This window comes from Elephas maximus, chromosome 24 (assembly GCF_024166365.1).
Source record: "Elephas maximus indicus isolate mEleMax1 chromosome 24, mEleMax1 primary haplotype, whole genome shotgun sequence".
Lineage (NCBI taxonomy): Eukaryota > Metazoa > Chordata > Mammalia > Proboscidea > Elephantidae > Elephas > Elephas maximus.
The window spans coordinates 10,450,493-10,469,330 of record NC_064842.1 but is presented as its reverse complement, the minus strand read 5'-3'; the positions used below and the strand labels follow the sequence as shown (position 1 = coordinate 10,469,330).

Here is an 18,838-nt window from a genome sequence, read left to right as displayed (position 1 = left end):
GGAGGCAAGACCTCGCTCGGATGGGCTGTGGGGCCGGCCAGGTGAGGGACAGGGCAGAGACAGAGACAAGCTCCCTGTCCCAACATTGAGGTCCCAGCCCACTCTTGGCTGACACAGACAAACCGAGGGGATGCGGCGCCCATTTTCAGTGGGTTGGTCGGTGGAAGGTAGCACAAGGGAATTTTTCCACTGAGACTCTGCCCCATCCACACAGGCATCATGGGCTCCTCGCTTTGATTTGCAGTTGGGAGGAGAACCTGGAGCTTTGTTTGCGTGGTTCTACCCACAGTGTGGAGCCCTGGAGGGGCAGCGGTTTAAGTCTGGCTGCTAACCAAAAAGTCCGCAGTTGGAATCCACCAGCAGCTCCCTGGAAACCCTGTGGGGTAGTTCTACTCTGCCCTATAGGGTAGCTATGAGCCGGAATGGACTCAACAGCAATGTTTTTGTTTTTGCTTTTTTTTTTCTTTACCAACAAAGTGCTGAACGAGCCAGAAGACGGCTTCTGTGTCTCTTGTGTCTGTGTCTCTGTGTCGTATCTGTCTGGATGTCTCTGTGGGGTTGTGTGTATTGTGGTATATGTTTGTAATTATGATGGTGTGTGTGCGTGCACGCGCGTTCTCTTAGAGGGTATCCGTTTCTCGGTCCTCCACCCCTAGCCCGGTAAGACGCGCTCTGGTCGCCATCCTTCTGCGTGCCGCTCGCTGGCCTTGGTAACCTTGCTCCAAAGACTCCACGACGAGATGACTCCGGGGTCGAGGTAGAGCCCTCCTCTGGGCAGAGTACCAACACCGCTTTTGGAAAAGCACGACCCTGGGTAGCGCGAGGGGTAGGGGCCGCGACTCTGCTCTGCGCGCACCTGGCGCGCACAGGCCTCCTCGAAGCGCCAGTCCTGCGGTCCTCCGTGGACCTGGAGTTCGCTGACCTTCCGCATTGGACCCTCTTCCGTGTCTGAAAAATCTCGGTCATAATTAAGTTCCAAACTTTCTAGCTTCCCCGGCTGTCTAATGTCGAGAACCGCCGGGATGATTCTCGGACCCACCGCCGGGCGAGCAGCCGGGGAAGAGGCGACGGAGCCGGGAATGCAAATTTTCCTCCCAGCCTCCTCTGCCTGCCCAGAGAGGCGTCATCGTCCAGCGGCTGTTCTTCCAAGTTAACCTTAAACTTCTCCGGGGCTTGTGATATTCCGTTTCAAATGGAATTGTGGAAGGACTCCAATGCCCCGCTAGAGTTTCACCAGTGGAAATGGTCAGGAACGGAAGCGAGAGGGAGAAGAGGCATCTCCATCCACGCCTCAAGGAGCATCGGGCCCCCAGATGCCCGCTGCCCTGCTGAGTTCCCCTCCGCCACCTCGCACCCCTCCTCCCCCCAGCGTCCCCTAGCCTGAAGGCGCCTAAGCCAACCGAAGCCGAATTCTACCTGGTCCAAGATCACGTCGTTACAGGCTTGGGCGACGGTTTCCTTCTGTTTCAACCTCCCCCCACCTCCCCCCTGCGCCTGGTCCAAGACGAAGAAGGCGGCGGGGAGGGGGGCGAAGACAGGGGGCTGGGGATAGAGGGCACCTTGGACGCCCTCTGAGGTGCGGGATAACTACGGTTTGCATAAAGCACCCATCCCTCTTGAACTCCCTACCCAGCCTGGGCTCCGCTTCTCAACCAGGTATATGTGCCGTCACCTTATTCTCCTTAATGACAGTCTGGATTTAAGTGCTTCAAAATTTGATGTTCTTGGTAAATTCTGGTTCCCGAATTTCAACGTTTTGGAAGTATGAGGGAATGAATCTAAGTAACGGTGGCAAAATTGGGGGACAGAGAAAATGCCGCAGTTCGGGGAGCAGAGCCTGCAGAGGGCGTAGAGGAGGTACCTCAATCCAGGCCAGAGCCAGTGGCAGGTGGGGAGGCTGTCGTCTCCCTGCAGCACCTTAGAGACAACCTCTGGCTGACATTGCCCTTTAACTGTGGATCCCTCCTGAAACGCACTTCCTATTCTCTTGGGACCTCCCTGGCCTCTCCCTCCCCCACACTGTGCGCTTTCGGTCCCGGTGCTCGGGAGGCTGGCGGCGGCAGGGGCAGTCAGTCCTGCACCTTTGGGCTGCGCTCTGGCACTAGCCCACCGGTTTGGAGATGCCAGGCCAGAAGTCGAATCTCCGGCTTCCGCTCTGCGCCAGGAACCCCGGAAGTCTAGAACAGAGGCTCCGGGAACGCGCTCAGGGAGTGGGCCGAAGTAGGGACCCAGTGAAGAGAGAATCGGGAGCGTCTTCACCTCGGCCAGGGAAGGGTTGTGTCCTGGGCTCTCTGACCTCAGCACCCCTGCAGCTGCACAGCTTCTCCGCAGCGCGTTCTCCCAGAGAACCGGCTCCCGGGCCTGGTCGTGGGCCTGTGAGAGGCCTCGCGCTCTCTCTGACCGTAGAGGCATACTTGCCGAGATGTTTAGGATTCGTCGGGGACGTCGATTTGTTCTAAAATCTCCCAAAAGAGATTTTACCAACTCAGTTTTTACCAAGTCATAGTTTCCAGGGAAGGAAAGCGGGGTAGGGCAGGTCTGAAAGAGAGAAGTGTGACTCTTTCATCTTTGCAGAAAACTTGGAATGGCCAATCCCAGTAGCAGCGGCGAGGTCAAAATATGTTTACTTTTTTCCAGCTGCGATGGGATGGGGAAACTGCCTCTCAGCTCGCTAAGCCTGAGGGAAGAGAGCTCAGCAGGGCCCTGTTGGCGGAAAGAGATTGAAGAGCGCGCCTTAGTAGATGCACCAGCGGCCACACAAGGTGGGGAGGTCTAGCCTCTGGTTTGGGCTCTGCCTGGGTGTCACCTTGAGCAAGTCCCTTCCCCACAATGCACTGCTCTGGCATTTTTAAACCAGGGCCCAGGCTCTCTAAGCCTAGAGCTTCCAGCCCCAGCCGATGCGGCCGTGCCTGTCCTTTCCTCCGTGCCACTCCGGATCTGGCTCGTCCCCCATCCCATCCTGGAGCAAGGGGAGGATTGCGCAAGAAGAGAGCCCCTCGGCTCCAAGCCCGACCCAGATTGGCCACCCACTGAGTATGACTTGGGCTGGATTGACCAAGGCCCGCACCTCCGCCTGCTCCGCTTGAACTCTGCAAACTCATGAGCCACGGAAAAGCATGCCGCATACTCATCGCGTCCAGACTCCTGGTGGGAAAGCCATTTGCGGAACGGGCCTAACGGACTCTATGGCCAGCTGGTCTCCCAGATCACGCCCGGGGCCGTGCAGCGCTCATTCGAGCGTTCGGTGGCGATTGGTCCGAGCTCTACGACCTCTGAACTAGACGGAACCTCCAAACCCCAAAGTCACTGGCTTCAGCAACATGGCCCTGAAGTGACCCCTTACCCACAAGCTCCAGCTGCCCCCCACCCCGGCCCTTCCATTTGAGCTGCCATATTCTCCTGTGCCCAGGGCCTTAACGACCCACCGCATCGCCCCAGCAAGCCAAGCGGCCTTTACAAACAAAAGTAAACATTTTATTTACAAGTTTAAGGCGTCCTCAGTGCATGTCTTTGCGCCACGACCCCTGGTGGGGGGAGGAACGATTCAGTCAGACACTTCACAGCGCCAGCTGCTTGTTTCTGGGGAGAAGTGGTGCGGCTGGCATGGGGGGGCTACTGAGACCCTCCTCCGCTCTGCGCAGTGCCGGCTGCGGCCAACCCGGCAGCCGAGCGGCGACGGCTGAACTTCGGCAAGGAGGCTCCGCCGCGCGTCCCAGCCCTGGGCCGGCCCTGGCGTGGAGGAGCCACCAGATCAGCGGCCGCGGGGCTGGCCTCCAGCCCGGGCCCTCTGCGCCCACCCAGCCTATAGGCCGCCGGGGGGCGCTGGGGCAGGCTCGGGGCTTTGGGGAGCGTTGCTGAGGCTGGGCTGGGGCGCCAAGGGCAGCTCCGAGGGGCCGCCGCCGCTGCTGGCCAGGCTGCTGGCGCTGCCCGCGCTGCTGCTGCCGCCGCTGCTGCTGAGGCTGCTGGCGCTGCTCAGACTCAAACCGCTGCGGCCGCTGCTGCCGCCGCTGCCAACGCTGCTGGCGGTGACCAGGGCGCCCGCAGCCGAGGCCTTGGTGACGGCCGTTTGATGCAGAGCCCTGTCAGTGCCCTCAGTCCGCTCTGAGTCGCTGGGGGCCATGTCCAGGGACTCGGAGTCGCTGCTCTCGCTCTCCGCCTCGCCTTCCGAGCGGCTGGGGCTCCGCTCGTCCCGCTCGCCGTCGAAAGCCGGGGTTCCGCCTGGTGGCTTCTCCGCCGCCTCCTTGTCCTTGTCCTTCTGGGCCTGGGCCTCCTTGGAGTGCCGCCACTTCATCCGCCTGTTCTGAAACCACACCTTCACCTGCGTTGCACCGCGGGGGGAGACAAGGAGCGACACCCAGGTGAGACTTAGGCTCGCGCCACTCAGAGAGCCGCTCGCTCCCTAACTCAGGAACGAACCGTTAACTGTCTCCAGCGCCCGCCCAGAGCCAGGCACAAGCCGAGCAGGGCCTGAGAAGTAACTCAGGGGAACACCCAAACCAACAAGAATCCTTCTGGGGCCTTTTCTCAAAATGTGGCTCTCAGACCTCCTGCCTGAAATGGCCTGGTGCTGGCGGAAAGGCAGATTCCTGGGCTCCATCCGCAGCTACGGAGGCCGGTGCCTCTTCACCTGAGTCAGGACGCCACCCGATCTGATGGAACTGTGGACCCCTGCCCCCTCCCCCCCATGCGGATACACAAGACTGTGCACAGTTGCAGGGTTTGGTGAACCGATGTTTAAGGATTCCTGCTCTAAGCTGGCCCACTACTTCATCACCACTACCCAAAGCAAGTCCCTAGACAGCAATTCTTTCTAAGAAAGAAGAACGCGGAAAGCCCCATTGGGGTGGGGGCACCTCCGGACCCCCATTGCAGTGGGGGCACCTCTGGGCCTTCGGCAGAAAAGCGTTTCCTGGGCCTGTTTGTAGGGGGAGGGGCTAAGGACCCCACCCCTGCCGGGATGAACTAATACTGCCCGGGGTATTAAACCCTGGAATTAAACGTGTGCAGAGCGGAGGCAGGGGGTAGCGGCGGGGCGGAGAATCTACATAAATATCTACGATCCCCTGGGGGATGCAATGCCTTCACACAAGTTCCAGCTTCCCTTTTAAAAATAACATCCACAGCTGGTGGAAAACGGCTGGGCTCTTCTTCCCGTGCGTGTGCTGGGGAGGGGTGTTGTGTAATGAAGGACAGAAAGTCAGAGAGGGAAGGCCCAGGCCCAGGGAGCTAAGAAAAAGCCACCGGCCTCGAGCTGCTGCTCTGCTCAGGAATCAGCACCAGGAGCCAGGGCCGCTGCTGTGGGATATGCAACAACCGTGACTCTTCTAAGATTTCAAAGCTTTAAAAAAATTTTTTTTAAGCCCAGTTCTTGAATTTAAGAAAAAAAAATTGAATTCAGGCACAAGAGATTTCCCATTGTCTTTAAAAAAAAAATCAAGTAAGCAGAACCTGCTAAAAGGCTCTTGGACGTTCTAAGAAAATCTTTTTTTCTTTTTCTCCCTCACACCCTTCCCTAACCCACGCCGCTAGAAAATCGGCCTGGCTGTGGCGCTCCAAGCGGGCTGCTCGCCCTTCTGGGGCTAAGTAATTCCGTTTGAAATGATGTTTTCACTTCCTGCTCACAGCTAGGGATTTCACAATCCTGCAGCGGGAGGAGGCGGCAGCGAGGGCAGGAGAGAGAGAGAGAAAAAAAAAAAAATCTCTTGGCTTTGGGTTTTTATCTCTTCCGTAATAAACTGCCTCCTACAGCGAACTGCACTAAATCGAGTACATAATTATCTCCCGCGGCCTATTTGTTTTCTCGGCGGTTCTTTCGCCTATTGGCCAAAATAAACAGGCAGCGGTCGTTGACTGACATCTTTGGTGATGGGCTATTCTTTCAGTCCTTCCTCCCATCCTCCTCTCTCTTTCTGCCCCAAGTTGCGAAGTCCACAAAGCTCTGAAATTCTAGACCTTGTGTTTCCACCACCAGAATGGACTTTGTCGGGGTGGCGAGGTCTTTCGGGTTTAGGTCATGCGCTGCTGCCCGCCCGAGGGCGCTGTGCGCTGGAGCCCGGAGCTGGCTTACCTGCGCGTCAGTGAGGCCGAGCATCGCCGCCAGCTGCTTTCGGTCCGGCTTGGTCACGTACTTCTGGATCTCGAACCTCTTCTCCAGGCCTTTCCTCTGCAGGTTGGAGAAGACGGCGCGCGACCACGAGCGTTTTCTCTTGTAGGTCTGTGGCATGGTGTCCTTCGTGAGTACCGCGTAGGGGCCTGGTGGAGCGGACGACCAGGAGAGAAAGGACACACAAGGGCCTCGTTAGTGCCCAGTACGAGGCTACCAGTTGACTCAGAAAGCCCTTCCCACATATCTGGAATGGCTGCTTTATAGAGGAAATGCGCAGCTCTCAAGATAGTCGCTGGCCTAAAGCGAGAGTGGAGTGGAGAAACCTCGTGGCTCCCAGATTAATTCCAAGGGAAAAACATAGTTCTAATGCGTGGCCATCAGGCATGTGGAGAAAATGTCGCTCGGGCCTGAATGATCTGGAGATGACAGCTTCTATTCTCTATTGTGTGTGTGTGTGCGCGCGCGCGCGCGGCGTGTACTCACGCGTGCCCACGCGTCCAGAGAGAACCTTGCCTCACAGGGCAGAAGTGTTTGAGGTCATCTTAAAATGTGTGTATGTTAATAAGCAACACTTCTTGGTGCTGCATTTTTAAACTTGCAGCCGAGCCACTCCCGCGAAAAGACCAAGGAAAGACTCCCCAGCCCACTCGCCCACGCACGCCGTCTTGGCACCCCCAGCCGCCCCCACCGCTTTCCCGCGGGAGCCGTCGGAACTTGGGCTAGCTAGCCGGGAAATCTTTCGGTTTCTCTATCCTGACCCCGTATCCTCCCGCACCAGCTCCGGGATTGCGACACCGCGATCTCCCGGTGAGGCATTGGGTCTGAGATTTCTGTCAGTAGACCTGCCCGTTGGGCCGTAGCTCGCTGCGGAGGGTTTCCGTACCTGGAAACGTGTCTTGAAACTGATGCTGAACTGAATTTCTCGTGTTTGAGCTTAAGGGACTCAGGATGGCAGAAGCCTCGTTAATGGGATCTAGAGACGCGAAGAACTGGCCGGCGGAGGGCTGCAGGCCCGGGAGGTGCATCCCTGCAGGCCGCCCGCCAGTTAGCAGGGAGGTGAGGTCTGAGCAAGGAAGAAAAGGATCGCTGGTTACACTCCAGGCAAATGCACACCCTCTCGGCTGATTTGGTCCTTCCCTGCCCCTGGCCCTCAGTTCGGTTTTACTAGAGCTAAATCATGAGACTCCTGCCTCCGCGCCGAAACCCCTCTGTCCCGACAATCGCTAAGGGGCGATGTGTAAAATGTTCCTGTGTTCACGTTCGCATCCAGGCAAATAGCAAGGGAGGGATTTACATCAAACAACTACAACGACGTCACTTTCATGTGCCTTCCAAGAACCCCACAGCCCTATACCCGCCGCCCCAAGAAACTCCCACTCTGCGCTCTCCTCGTGGAATTTTAGAGCACCGGCCTTGTTTAACCACATTCTTTGGGTAGACTTTTACTAGACAGAAATCAGATATGTGGAACTTCCACATGGAAGAGAAAATCTTCCCCAGAAGGGTTTTTCCTAACAAAATGTAGTTCTCTCTCTCGAGATATGGCGGGAGAAAGATGTGGCAATCTGCTTCCGTAAAGATTTACAGCCTTGGAAACCCTCTGGGGCAGTTCTACTCTGTTGTACAGGGTCGCTGTGAGCCCCAATCGACTCCACGGCAAGGGGTTTGTTCTCTAGATACGTGACTAAGCAGACAGACAGATGATAGTCATGTTAGCAAATATTTACACCAACCACTTTCACGAATATTGATTAGGAGACAAATGTTTTTAAAGCCTTCCTGGAGTCAACCTTTTTTAAAAAAACGTAGAGCAAGTAGGTGACTTTTAGATATAAATTTTCCTAGTTTTTTTTTTAACAGTTCGTTTCCTTTTACTCATTTTTCTTTAATTATAAAAACCCTCACAGGCACCCCAAACCGACCCGGGGTCCGGGAAATGAGTCAGAGCCATGGTCAGAGGCCTGCAGCCTCCCGTTCCAGACCTACCTCTTAGCGTGTTGCCTTCCTTGACTTTTGGGTCAAATTCTGCAGACAAAATGCGGTCAATCCCAAATTTGAGGTCCTTGCTGGAGGGGGCCGGGGCCGAGCCGCTATGGTGTGGGTTCGGAACCACCCGCGCCCCCGAGGCCTGGGGCTGCAGGGCGCCGGCCCGGGGTGGCGGGGGAGGCTGTTGCTGCGGCTGCTGCTGGGGCTGCTGCTGCTGCTGCTGTGGGTGATGGTGGTGGTAGGCGGCCGACAGCGGGGACAGCCGCTGCGGGAAGCCAGCTGGGACTTCGGAGGGCGCCACCACCGGCGTGGGTCGAAGCGGGGACCTGGCGGCGGCTTGGAAAGAGGCGTGCGGGTGAACCGAGCCCAAGTGCGCGGTGAGGGCGGCGGCCGAGGCCCCAGCCAGGCCGTCTGGGGCCGCCCCCGGCTCCCCAACGCCGGCGTGCAGGATGTCTGCGATGCAGAAGGATGGCTTCTTGACAGCGGCAGGGTCCAGGGGGAAGGAGCAGCCGCCCGGGCCGGCCGACGAGCAGTACGCGGCCGACCAGAGGCTGAAGTTGGAGGCGTAGAAGGGGGCCAGCCCGGCGGCGAACATGCTGGCGGGGCGCGCCGCGCGGCCGCCGCTGCCTGCCCGGGCCGGGGCTGGGTGCGCGCCGAGGGCGAGCGGAGCCGCCGGGGACGATCCGCTTTCGCTTCTTCGCCGGCACCGGAGGGAGGCCGGGGAGCCCGGGCGCGGCGGAGGAAGCCGGCGAGGGCCGGGCCCGCTCGGTCCCGCCTCGGCCCCTGGCCTGGCTGCGGAGGCGGCGCGGCGCCGAGCTCCCGGGCGGCCCGAGGCGAGCGAGGGGCGCGGGGGCCGGGGGCCGAGAGGCGGGGGCCGCGCTCCGCACGCCGGGGACGCCGGAGAGCCGAGGCCGGGCCCCAAAGAAAAGCCCAAACAACTAAGCCCTGAGAGCTAAATTTAAAATCACAACAATAATAATCCGTTAGTTAAAAAAAAAAAAAAAAAAAGTAAAAAAAAAAAAAAAACTCCTCTCGAAAAACTCCCAAAGTTTTGGCAGAAGCTTTCGAGTCAGACCCGGGGTAGGACCTCGATCCGCGCGCTCATTGGCCATCTTCGTGACCAATGGGAGTCCGGAGTGGAGGGGAATTGGGGAAGAGGGGGCGTGGCCCGCCCTCTCGGCCACGCCCCGGCCACGCCAAAGTGTTTGTGGTGGCCGCGTGGGCTGAGCCCCGTCCTGCGCGTCTTTCGCCACCACGCAGGGTCCGGCGGCGGCTCCAGCGGCCCGGGACTCTCTGCTGTCTGCAGCTTCGAGCTGAGACGCGCGGAGGAGAGTTGGCCTCAGAGCTGTCCCGGAGCGCTCCCAGGGGAACGGGCCGACGGGTGCTCCAGCACATTATCACTCGCGCAAAGCGGGTGGAGAGCCTCCGGGTGGAGAGTCCCCGGGTGGAGAGCCCCCGGGTGAAGAGCCCCCGGGTGGAGAGCCTCCGGGTGGAGAGCCTCCGGGTGGAGAGCCTCCGGGTGGAGAACCTCCGGGTGGAGAGCCTCCGGATGGAGAGCCCAGCGCTCTGGCGACCCCCTGGGTTCCCGGCACTTTACTTCCCTTTCTCCCTATTTCCCTTCACCCTTTGATTATCCCGGGGTACGTGTCTTCTGCAAAGCCCCCATCTCTCCCCTGACCCCGCCCCCACGCCGCCCAGCCCGGAGCTCTCCGGGAGTGATGCTGTGACCCCGAGGCCCGGCCCAACTCAGCACGACGTCCGCCTCTCTGCCTCCCGGGAGAACCTCGGGGAATCCAGGAGGAGGAGCGGCCCGCAAATTAGCTTTATTTCGAAGTGTCACACAGTGACAACTCCAACGAGTGACTTTTCAAACAAAATAAGATGAATGGCTCCGAACGTCTCCCTGAGACGCAACCAAACCCTTCCCTGGAGCTGCAGGGACAACCGAAGAGGTCGCCTTCCGAAACCCGGGAGATGGGCGACCACGTCCCCTCCTCTGCTGCACCTTGCAGGAAATGCCACCCTCCCTCCTCCGCCACGTCCCGGGTCACGTGCGGCCCGTTGTTTTGCAAGTGCCCTCAAGAGCAGATTTCCTTGGGGTTAAAAAGTGCTTTCAATTCAGCAACGGTTTCGCTGAGAACCCCTTGGGCCTTGTCGCTGTAGGAGCTGCTGCCGGCGGACAACTTCTTCCATCCGCGCTTTGGGTCTTTAGCGCTCAGGGTGGGTGCAGTGGGGGGGGGGGGGTTCTGCAATATCAACATCTCTATTTTGAGAATTCGTTCTCTTTTAAATTATATTCAGAATGGATTTCCCCACCCTGCTCCCAAACAAACCACAGGCCACCCAGATGAACTGTTCTTGCACATTTTCAGGAAGAAAAGAAAATAATAACAATAATGAAACCACGAAATCTTTTGTTTTCGATTGCCCTAACAAGTGTCTCCTAGCAGAACTTCTGTGACATCTTTTTCCCTTCAGCAACTGAACTTCTATGCCTATCTCGAGTTCAGGGTTTTGGCTAAAAAAATTGATTGCTAGTGGCTTCCAGTCCCATGTTGCAAATGTGGTCTTCAGCACTTAATTTTCTCCTGGAAGCCACCAATCACTAATCAATCACTCCCCATCAGCCACCACTCAGAACCTACTCTTTCTCTCCCTCCCTTCTGCCTACCCCCTTTTTCTTTCCTTCCTCCCTCTTTTACTACGATAAAAGCCTAGTCCTGCTAGGCTCAGCTAGGGCAGAGTTGCTATTTCCATGGAAGTGGAGGGGGGCGGGGAGGGGGCCTTCTGGGGCTAAAGGGTCAGGAAGACCAGCCTGTCTGTGTCTAGCCAGCAGCAACGGTGCGACAAGCAGGGGCCACTGCTGAGGCGCTGGGAATCACCCGTCTGGACCTGTCTCCCTGAAAGGCTCCTGGGGCGGCACCTGCAAAGGCCCAGGGCTCTGGCGAGGCTCCCGAGGGAAGGTCAAACAGGAGAGGTTTCCCTGTAACTTCACTGCCCCCAGGGAAAGTCACCAGCCCCAGGGCTTGTAGAGGCGGCCAAGAACCATCTTTTCTAGTGTCCTTCCAATTCGGTTGCAGTTCCAATTTGACTACAAACGTTCAGCTAGCTGCCTAAGCTCCACGTATCTCAGGGTTCTGAAGGAGGCGCATCTAGGCCACACCCCAGGCAGTGCCCCAAGCTCTCGCCCGTCTGAACCCAAAGAAATAAGACTGCCCCACCTCCCCTCGCCCAGTTCCAAGGTTTGGGAGCCAGGAGGAGAGGGTGAGGGAGGCCGGCCCCGGGGAACATGGTCCCTCTGAGGTCCCTGTGGCGCCTGTGTCCCGCATTTGCCGCGCTAGGGCCAAGCTGGGGCCTATTTCGAGGCCAGGAGTGAGCACGCAGTAGATCTGGGGAAGGCGAGGCCGGGAGGACGGTCATCCACCCGAATTCTCACCTCGCCTGCAGCGTGATTGACTGCAAGTCGCAGCAGCTTGGTCCGCTCACCCCAGCCCAGCCTCGCGTGCCCCTTCGCTCTCCCAGGCCCTCGGCTTCATTGCAACCGCCTCAGTGCCATCCTGGCCTACCCGGAGCTCCCTGAGGGAAACGCGAAAAAGGCAATCAATCCTTGGAGCCCTTGGAAACCCTACACACACGCACACGCAGACACACACACACACACCTGCCCCGGCCCCAGGCCTTGCCTCGGCGGCCCCTGGCCCTATTCTGAGCCCGCAGACTCCTTACCCCGCCCCTCAGAACCAAGAAAGCAGCAGGAAACCCTGGACTCGCCCGAGTTCAGGTCATCTCCTGTTTTTTGATGGGCTCAAACTCCGACTAAATGAGCGGATGTGCCTGCGAGATTGGTCTCAAAATAGAAGCGGCCTTAGTATTTTCGGATACTGCAGAAATCCTTATTTCTTCCGGAGAAAAACTCTATAATGACTCCTAGCACTTCCCCTTTCAATATTTGTGCAACTTTATCTCCACCGACAAGTTGTTCGGGTGACGCAAATCCGCCCCTGTGTATTACAACTACCAAAATAAGTGCGCGGAAATCAACTCCCTTCTAGCAATGAAAATATCAATATACAGCTGCGACTTTCCCCTTTAATCTTTGCTTTCGGAGCGGCTCTGAGCTGTGCAGAAACGAACTGGCTGAGAGCTATTGAGACAGGCGCGGAGGCCCCGTGGGCAGAGGCAAGGGCTCCTGGGCCTGGTAACCGAAAATTTGAAGCTCCAGCAGGAACGAAGAGGGCCTGAGTAAACTAAATTAACTTGAGCTTGGGCTACACAGCCCAGGCCCTCAGTATGGCTGGGCTGTCTTTTGAGGAAGCTCAATAGAAAAGGTGATTTTGCCTGAGGCTGTCTAGCTACACTGGGAAAATTACAACTGGCCACAGAGATAGTTGTTTACAGGGGAGTGTTGAACAGCATTTGTTTTCCGGTGTTGTGGAAGATGCCTCACTGGCTACTGCTAACTCAAAGGCTGGCAGTTCGAATTCACCCAGAGGCTCCACAGAAGAAAGGCCTTGCCACCTGCTTCTAAAAGATCACAGCCAGTGAAAACTCTATAGAGCACAGTTCTACTCTGACACACATGGGGTCACCATGAGTTAGAAGTGACTTGATGACTCGGACAACTGGTTTTTGGTTTTCTGGTCCATTCTGATGGCTGCCTTTAATGCTGTCCACTCTCCTCTTACCTTCTCGTAGGCATGCACAGCCAAGGACCGTCTCACCACACTGGGGATGGACAATGCCAGGAATGTGTTATAACTTGACAGTACGGTTTATGGGAATTTAGGGTTGAAAGAAAGAGCCTTAATCAGGGGTTTATACAGTGAGCAAAGTTATAGTAGGTCTCGTGACCCTCAGGCTTTCCCTATCTTCAAAGGCTCTATACTTAAATTTCCAATGGAACTTCTTGTCCTAAATCCCGGGGGACTGATCCACACTGGTACAAGGCAAAAAAGCTCAATGAGAGTGCATGCTGAGCCTTGCTTATTACAGAAACGTAACTCGATAAGTGCTTAAACTGGTCAGATCTGCTATCTGCTTTTTTTTTTTTTTTCTTGTAGACTTTGGGCAAAATAATATGAAAGGCAGTTGCTCTGTGGATTTCAAATCTCCTCCCTTATTTTTAAAATATCTTCCAAACATGGTACCTACTGGTTTCAAAGGGACTGACGTTATTAAATATTCACAGTCAGAAAGAGAAGGAAACAAAGCTTACCCAGCTATCTGAGGATTTCAGAGGCTCGCAGCAATGTGGAGCCCTGGTGGCGCAGTGGTTAAGAGCTGGCTGCTAACCAAAAGGTTGGCAGTTTGAACGCACCAGCTGCTCCTTGGAAACCCTGTGGGGCAGTTCTGCTCTGTCCTTTAGGGTCCTATACTCTGTCCTACAGGGTTGCTAAGAGTGGCAATCGACTCGACAGCAATGGGTTTGGGTTTTTGGTACAAGCATCTGCACGCACTCTGCCTGTCATTTCGCCAGCTGGAGATGAATGTGCCACTGAACCCACACTTCTGGTGGGCATAGGACTTCTGTTCCTGTGGGTGCTAGATACTAGAGTTTAGTATTCTAGGGACCTACACACACACACACACACACACACACATGCACACACACACCTGGGATTATTCTAATATAGATCACAACTCTCTTTTCTGTATACCTGAGAATTATCCCAAACTTAAATATAGTGTTGGTCGTTTTGAAGAGACTTAGACTTTGATATGGGGGTGGGAAAGACAAATAACATGATAGGATCACAAGAGTGCACAACAGTTTGTTTCATCCCTTTTCTTTTCCCCACTCCCCAGGTATGGCAGGCCTGCAGGTGGCCAGCCCCCTCTGTGGCTGGCCCTGCCCTTGAACTCTCTCAGCTGCAGGTCTGGCTGCAGAGCCTCAGACAGCCCTGTGGGGTCTTATCCCATTTACCCTCCCGTCTCACAGAATTTCTCACATGTTTCCTTTCTCCCATTACCAGAATATGTGCCTTCACACACACGAGCCACTTCTCTCTCTCTCTCTCTCTCTCACACACACACACACACACACAAACACTCACCGGGGATCTTAGAAACGGGGAAAAGGGCAGGGCAGGCAGTTTGGGGTTCGCCTCTGTTGCGAAGAGCTGCTTCTCTGTCTCTCCAAGCCATCTTCTCCACGCTCAGCCAAGAAAGACCTCAGATCTCATAAAAGCTATGACCTGACGCATTTCAGCCTGGCACCTTATAACATCGACCCAAATGTGAAGTGAAATTTGCAGTGAAATCATGTCCCCATAAGAGTAAAATATGAGAGACCCTCTGTAGCATTTAAGAGAATAAGCACCATGTTCAACAGACTTCTCCTTGGTTGCTGTAAATGGTGTGCCCACTCCCAGTATATTAATGATTTGCCTTGTACAAACTGGGTTTGTTGCCTAAATTGAATTTGAATGACTGGCTTTTTGCCACAAGTGCATGAATTGAACGTTAAGGTAAAAGAAGGAAGTATTGATGAAAATCATATATTCAAAACAACCTGGTGCTGAGAGTGAGAGAGGAAAGTCACCCTCACAGAGATATTTCTTTCCTGTGAAACAGGTTTCTCAAAGTTAGAGCACAAGTCTGAAGTCTAAGAGGGACCCAGGGGGAGGGTCCCAGAGGAAGGAACCCTCCGAAGGATCCTGGCGCCAATGGGAAGGGCTTTGTGATAAAGCCAAAGAGTTGTCCCCATCTCAGTGGTTCCAACCTGCCCACCTGTGTGCCACCAGAATTGGGACAGCCCTGGATTTAATGACAGAATCCCATGAGCCCTGTCCCAGCTCACCACCCCCCAGCATCTCTTCCATCCCTTGATGAGCGCGCCGAGGACAGAAAGTTGGTTCTCTGGTGACATCTGCTGGATGATCTCCACATTGATTTCTGGCAATGCCCGTCCTGTGTCAGCAACCTTCACGTGAAGAACGACTCTGCAAAATGATGGATTTCCAAAATCGGCTTCGACCAGCAGCTGCTTCCTCTGCCAACAATATGGAAAGATCTTGCATTACGTGTTTGAAATCACCAGACAGGATGAGGGAAGCGGTCATTCTTCAGTAATCACACCTCACATTTTACAGATCTCAAGGCCGGTTCACATTTGTTATCTCACTTGTTTTTGCTTTTTTAAATGACCAATTGTAAGCACACAGAGGAGGTATGATTCTCCCGATTTAGGTTGAGGAAGTTGATCCTCAGAGAGGTTAAGTGACTTGCCCAAGGTCACACAGTTAGGAAATGGTGTTACAGGGAGCAGATACTAGGTTTTCTGACTCATCAATCCATGCCATACCATTTGGCCAATTCCCTTAAAAAAAATTCCCTTAGGACAGTTTATTCAGGGAAAAAACTCTACTCTCAGTCGAAATAGGCATTGGTTTCCGCAAGAGGTTGGAGAAGAGAGCTGCGTCTAACCTAGAGTGTCATGCCGACATTATTCAACAAGGGAGATTGGCAACCACAGGGCTAATTTGCAAACAGAAGTTTTGGGAAGACAGGGGTTCAGAATATCTCTTTTACCTTCCTCGCAGTGTATCTGAAACTCTGCTCCTGGAGGATTCTTTCTCCAGGGATGAGGCATTCTACTGTGAATTAGTGTATCTGACTCTTTCCATTGTGCAAATACCTGAGTGCAAAAAGCTGTTTGGACAGAGAGGAGACAGGAGGAGGTTCTGAGCATGAGGTACAAACAGGAGACAGGCCTTTGTAGGGAACACAGGAAACAGTACGCAAGCCTTGAACCTGGAATCCCTGCAGGGCACTAAAGAGGGAGATTGGAGCACCATTTTAGGGCTTTCCTAGGGTCGGGTCTGTCTGTGTCCACAAGCAGTCTCAAGGGTGTCAAGGAAGTACAGATGGATGCCAGCAGAACTGCTCCTCAGCCAACAGTATTCCCAAGGTTTCCCAGTGATCATAAACGGCGAGCGTTTAACCTGGGAGAAGCAAAGGCCGTGGTAGTGAGTGCTGGTTACTTTCTTATACTAATATCTTTACCAATCAATGGTTCTCCAGACCCTGGAGACCTGCTACCTATTTTCTTCCCAGCACCAGATAGTTTTGTACAATTTCAAAGCCCTACTGACTTTTATAATAAGAGTAATCTTTCACTTTTAAAGGTGATACACTAGCATATCGGTGACTATTTTACCTGGGCTGTAGGTATCAAATATGCCCACAGATATATGTCACAATACTGGTCGTCTTCATGGGTCTTGAAAGAGAATCAGAGTCACAAAGGAGTAGGCGGGCCTAGGGCCACAATAAGCTTCAGTAGGGCGGCCATCTTCCTGCCAGTCAGGCCTAGCTCCTCAACAGCTGGGCCACGGTACTGAAATTTTGTTCTCAAGACAAGGGATGGCGATGGCCTAAACGAAAGCAGTGGCAGTGGGTCTGGATGGAGGTGAGAGAAAGAGTTTGAGAGGCTTAGGAGGCAGAATTGACTAGGCATTAGGTGACTTTGGGGCCCTGAGGACGCAGCGGTTAAGAGTTCAGGCTGCTAACCAAAAGGCTGGCTGTTCAAATCTACCAGCCACTCCTTGGAAACCCTGTGGGGCAGTTTTACTCTGTCCTAAATTTATAGGACCACTATGAGTCGGAATCGACTTGATGAAAATAGGACTAGGTGACTTCATCTTTAGACAGCCCATATTCAGTCAGTAAATTTGTAGATGGAGCACTGGATGATAATTTAACACTCACATTTATGGTTTTCTTTATTCTTGCAGGGCTACTGCCTTCATTGGGGGACGACACTAAAATGTCAGTGATGTTTCAAGTGATTATATGTGTATGAGTTTATACTTTTGGACTCAGGCCTAATTTTTGCATTTGTCTCTTTTTGACATAATCTAATTCCAAAAACCCAAAAACCAAACCCACTGCTGTCGAGTCGATTCCGACTCATAGCGACCCTATAGGACAGAGTAGAACTGCCCCATGGAGTTCCCAAGGAGTGCCTGGCAGATTTGAACTGCTAACCTCTTCGTTAGCAGCCATAGCACTTAACCACTACACCACCAGGGTTCCCACAGTCTAACTGGCACACATAAATAAGCTGTTAGGTTCGAAACAGAAGTATTCACAAAAGTACAAGTTTGGTGAATTGGGATGGTCACTAGCCTGTTGCCGGACTTCAGCAAGGTCAGGAACGTAACACTACTACAGTGCCCTCAATTTGTAGAAAATAAAATACTTAATAAGGGCACATTTAATCTTCAGGGAGCTAATCAGAAAAGAATTGCAGGATAGACCCCCATTTTAGGGCATTACTTCCTTCCCTTCTATGCCTTAATGGCCTCCCCTCTTGTTTGCTCGTTGTGTTTTTCAGAATTGACGAAAGAAAGAAGTTTTTTTTTTTTTCCCTAAGAAAATGAACATTTAGAATGGTAACTTGTATTATTAAATGATGACTTCTCATCTTTGCTAGGAAACCAGCAAAAATTCCGCTGTCACAGGCGGGTGACTCTTCACCCATGGAAGAGAGTGAATGATTGACAATCGGCCATGAAATTCAGGCCTAAACACTCAGAAACATTTTCTTTGGCATTATGAATTCATGTCAAGGACTGCCAAGCTTCTCCACGTATGTATAGCCACAATATACAACATGTCACCAACTCTCTAACTTCTTCGTCTCATTTGTACCCTGAATTCAACATGTCACCAAGTCTCTACTTGTTCATCTCATCTGTACCTTGAACTCAACATGTCCCAAACTAAACTGATTTATGTTTCTCCTCCAGGGTTCTTGGTAAAGTCGCCACAGCTTCTGTTTTTTCAAGCCCAAACCTCATAAAACCCATTACCGACGAGTCATTTCTAACTCACAGTGACCCTATAGTTATCTTAAACTCTTTTTTCTCTCAATTCCCACATCTAATCAATCTTCCAACTCACAAATGTCTTGCAAATTCCTCCACTTTTCTACCCACTGCCATCACCTCAGGCCAAGCCACCATCTTCTGTCTCCTGAACCATCATGTCAGCCTCGTAGCCGGCCCACCTGCAACCAGTCTTGCTTCCCTCTAGCCTTTTCTATGTTCTACAACCCAAGTGATCTCTCTCTCTTTTTTTTTTTTTTTTTCCTCTCTTTTTAAAAGTATTTTATTGTGTTTAAGGTGAAAGTTTACACAGCAAACCAGGTTCCCATTGAACAATGTCAACACAAATTATTCAGTGGTATTGGTTATACTTTTTTTAAAAAAACAGCGGGGGGACAGTGTCTGACCTCCAGCCCCACAAGTGGGAAGAAGAGCCAAGATCAACAGCACAAAGTTGACTCCCATGAGGTAGAGGACAGGCAAGCCTCCTTTCTCCGCCATCTTTACCAATTCTGACACCAACTGTCCCTCACACAGCACTCTCTACTGGGTTCGGTAAGTCATTGCAATGGCCACACAGAACTCACATTCTGTACTCACAATTATGGAGTTTATTAGGGAAGTAACAGAATTCAGGCTCAGGATGCAGCTCTTCCATTAGGACAGCCTCTTCTCAACTGTGCTCACAGGCACGCCTCTCCCTGACCCTAGGCCTCTTCCCAAAGACACTCAGCTTTCTTTCTCCGTGGGCTGGGAAGCCAAACATGCTGTCTCCTGCTGCTGGGTCTCTGCTGCCAGGTCTCTGCTACCATGTCTCTTCTGCCACCATTTCCTACCCTCCTCAACGTTACAGCTCACTCTCTGTCTCCTGGGTCCAGAAGCTCCTCAGTGCAGGGATCCCAGGTCCAAAGGACAT

General features: G+C 53.7%; 1 protein-coding gene across 1 annotated transcript; it reads right to left on the bottom strand.

The window, feature by feature from the left end:
- Positions 1 to 2,832: 2,832 nt before the first annotated feature.
- Positions 2,833 to 9,063, bottom strand: HLX (H2.0 like homeobox). Its single transcript, XM_049868529.1, has 4 exons — positions 8,093 to 9,063; positions 6,990 to 7,169; positions 6,068 to 6,252; positions 2,833 to 4,318 (listed from the first exon to the last, which is right to left on the bottom strand). The coding sequence occupies exons 1-4, from the start codon at positions 8,685 to 8,687 to the stop codon at positions 3,803 to 3,805; spliced, it is 1,476 nt and encodes a 491-aa protein (XP_049724486.1). The 5' UTR covers positions 8,688 to 9,063; the 3' UTR covers positions 2,833 to 3,802.
- Positions 9,064 to 18,838: the final 9,775 nt, after the last annotated feature.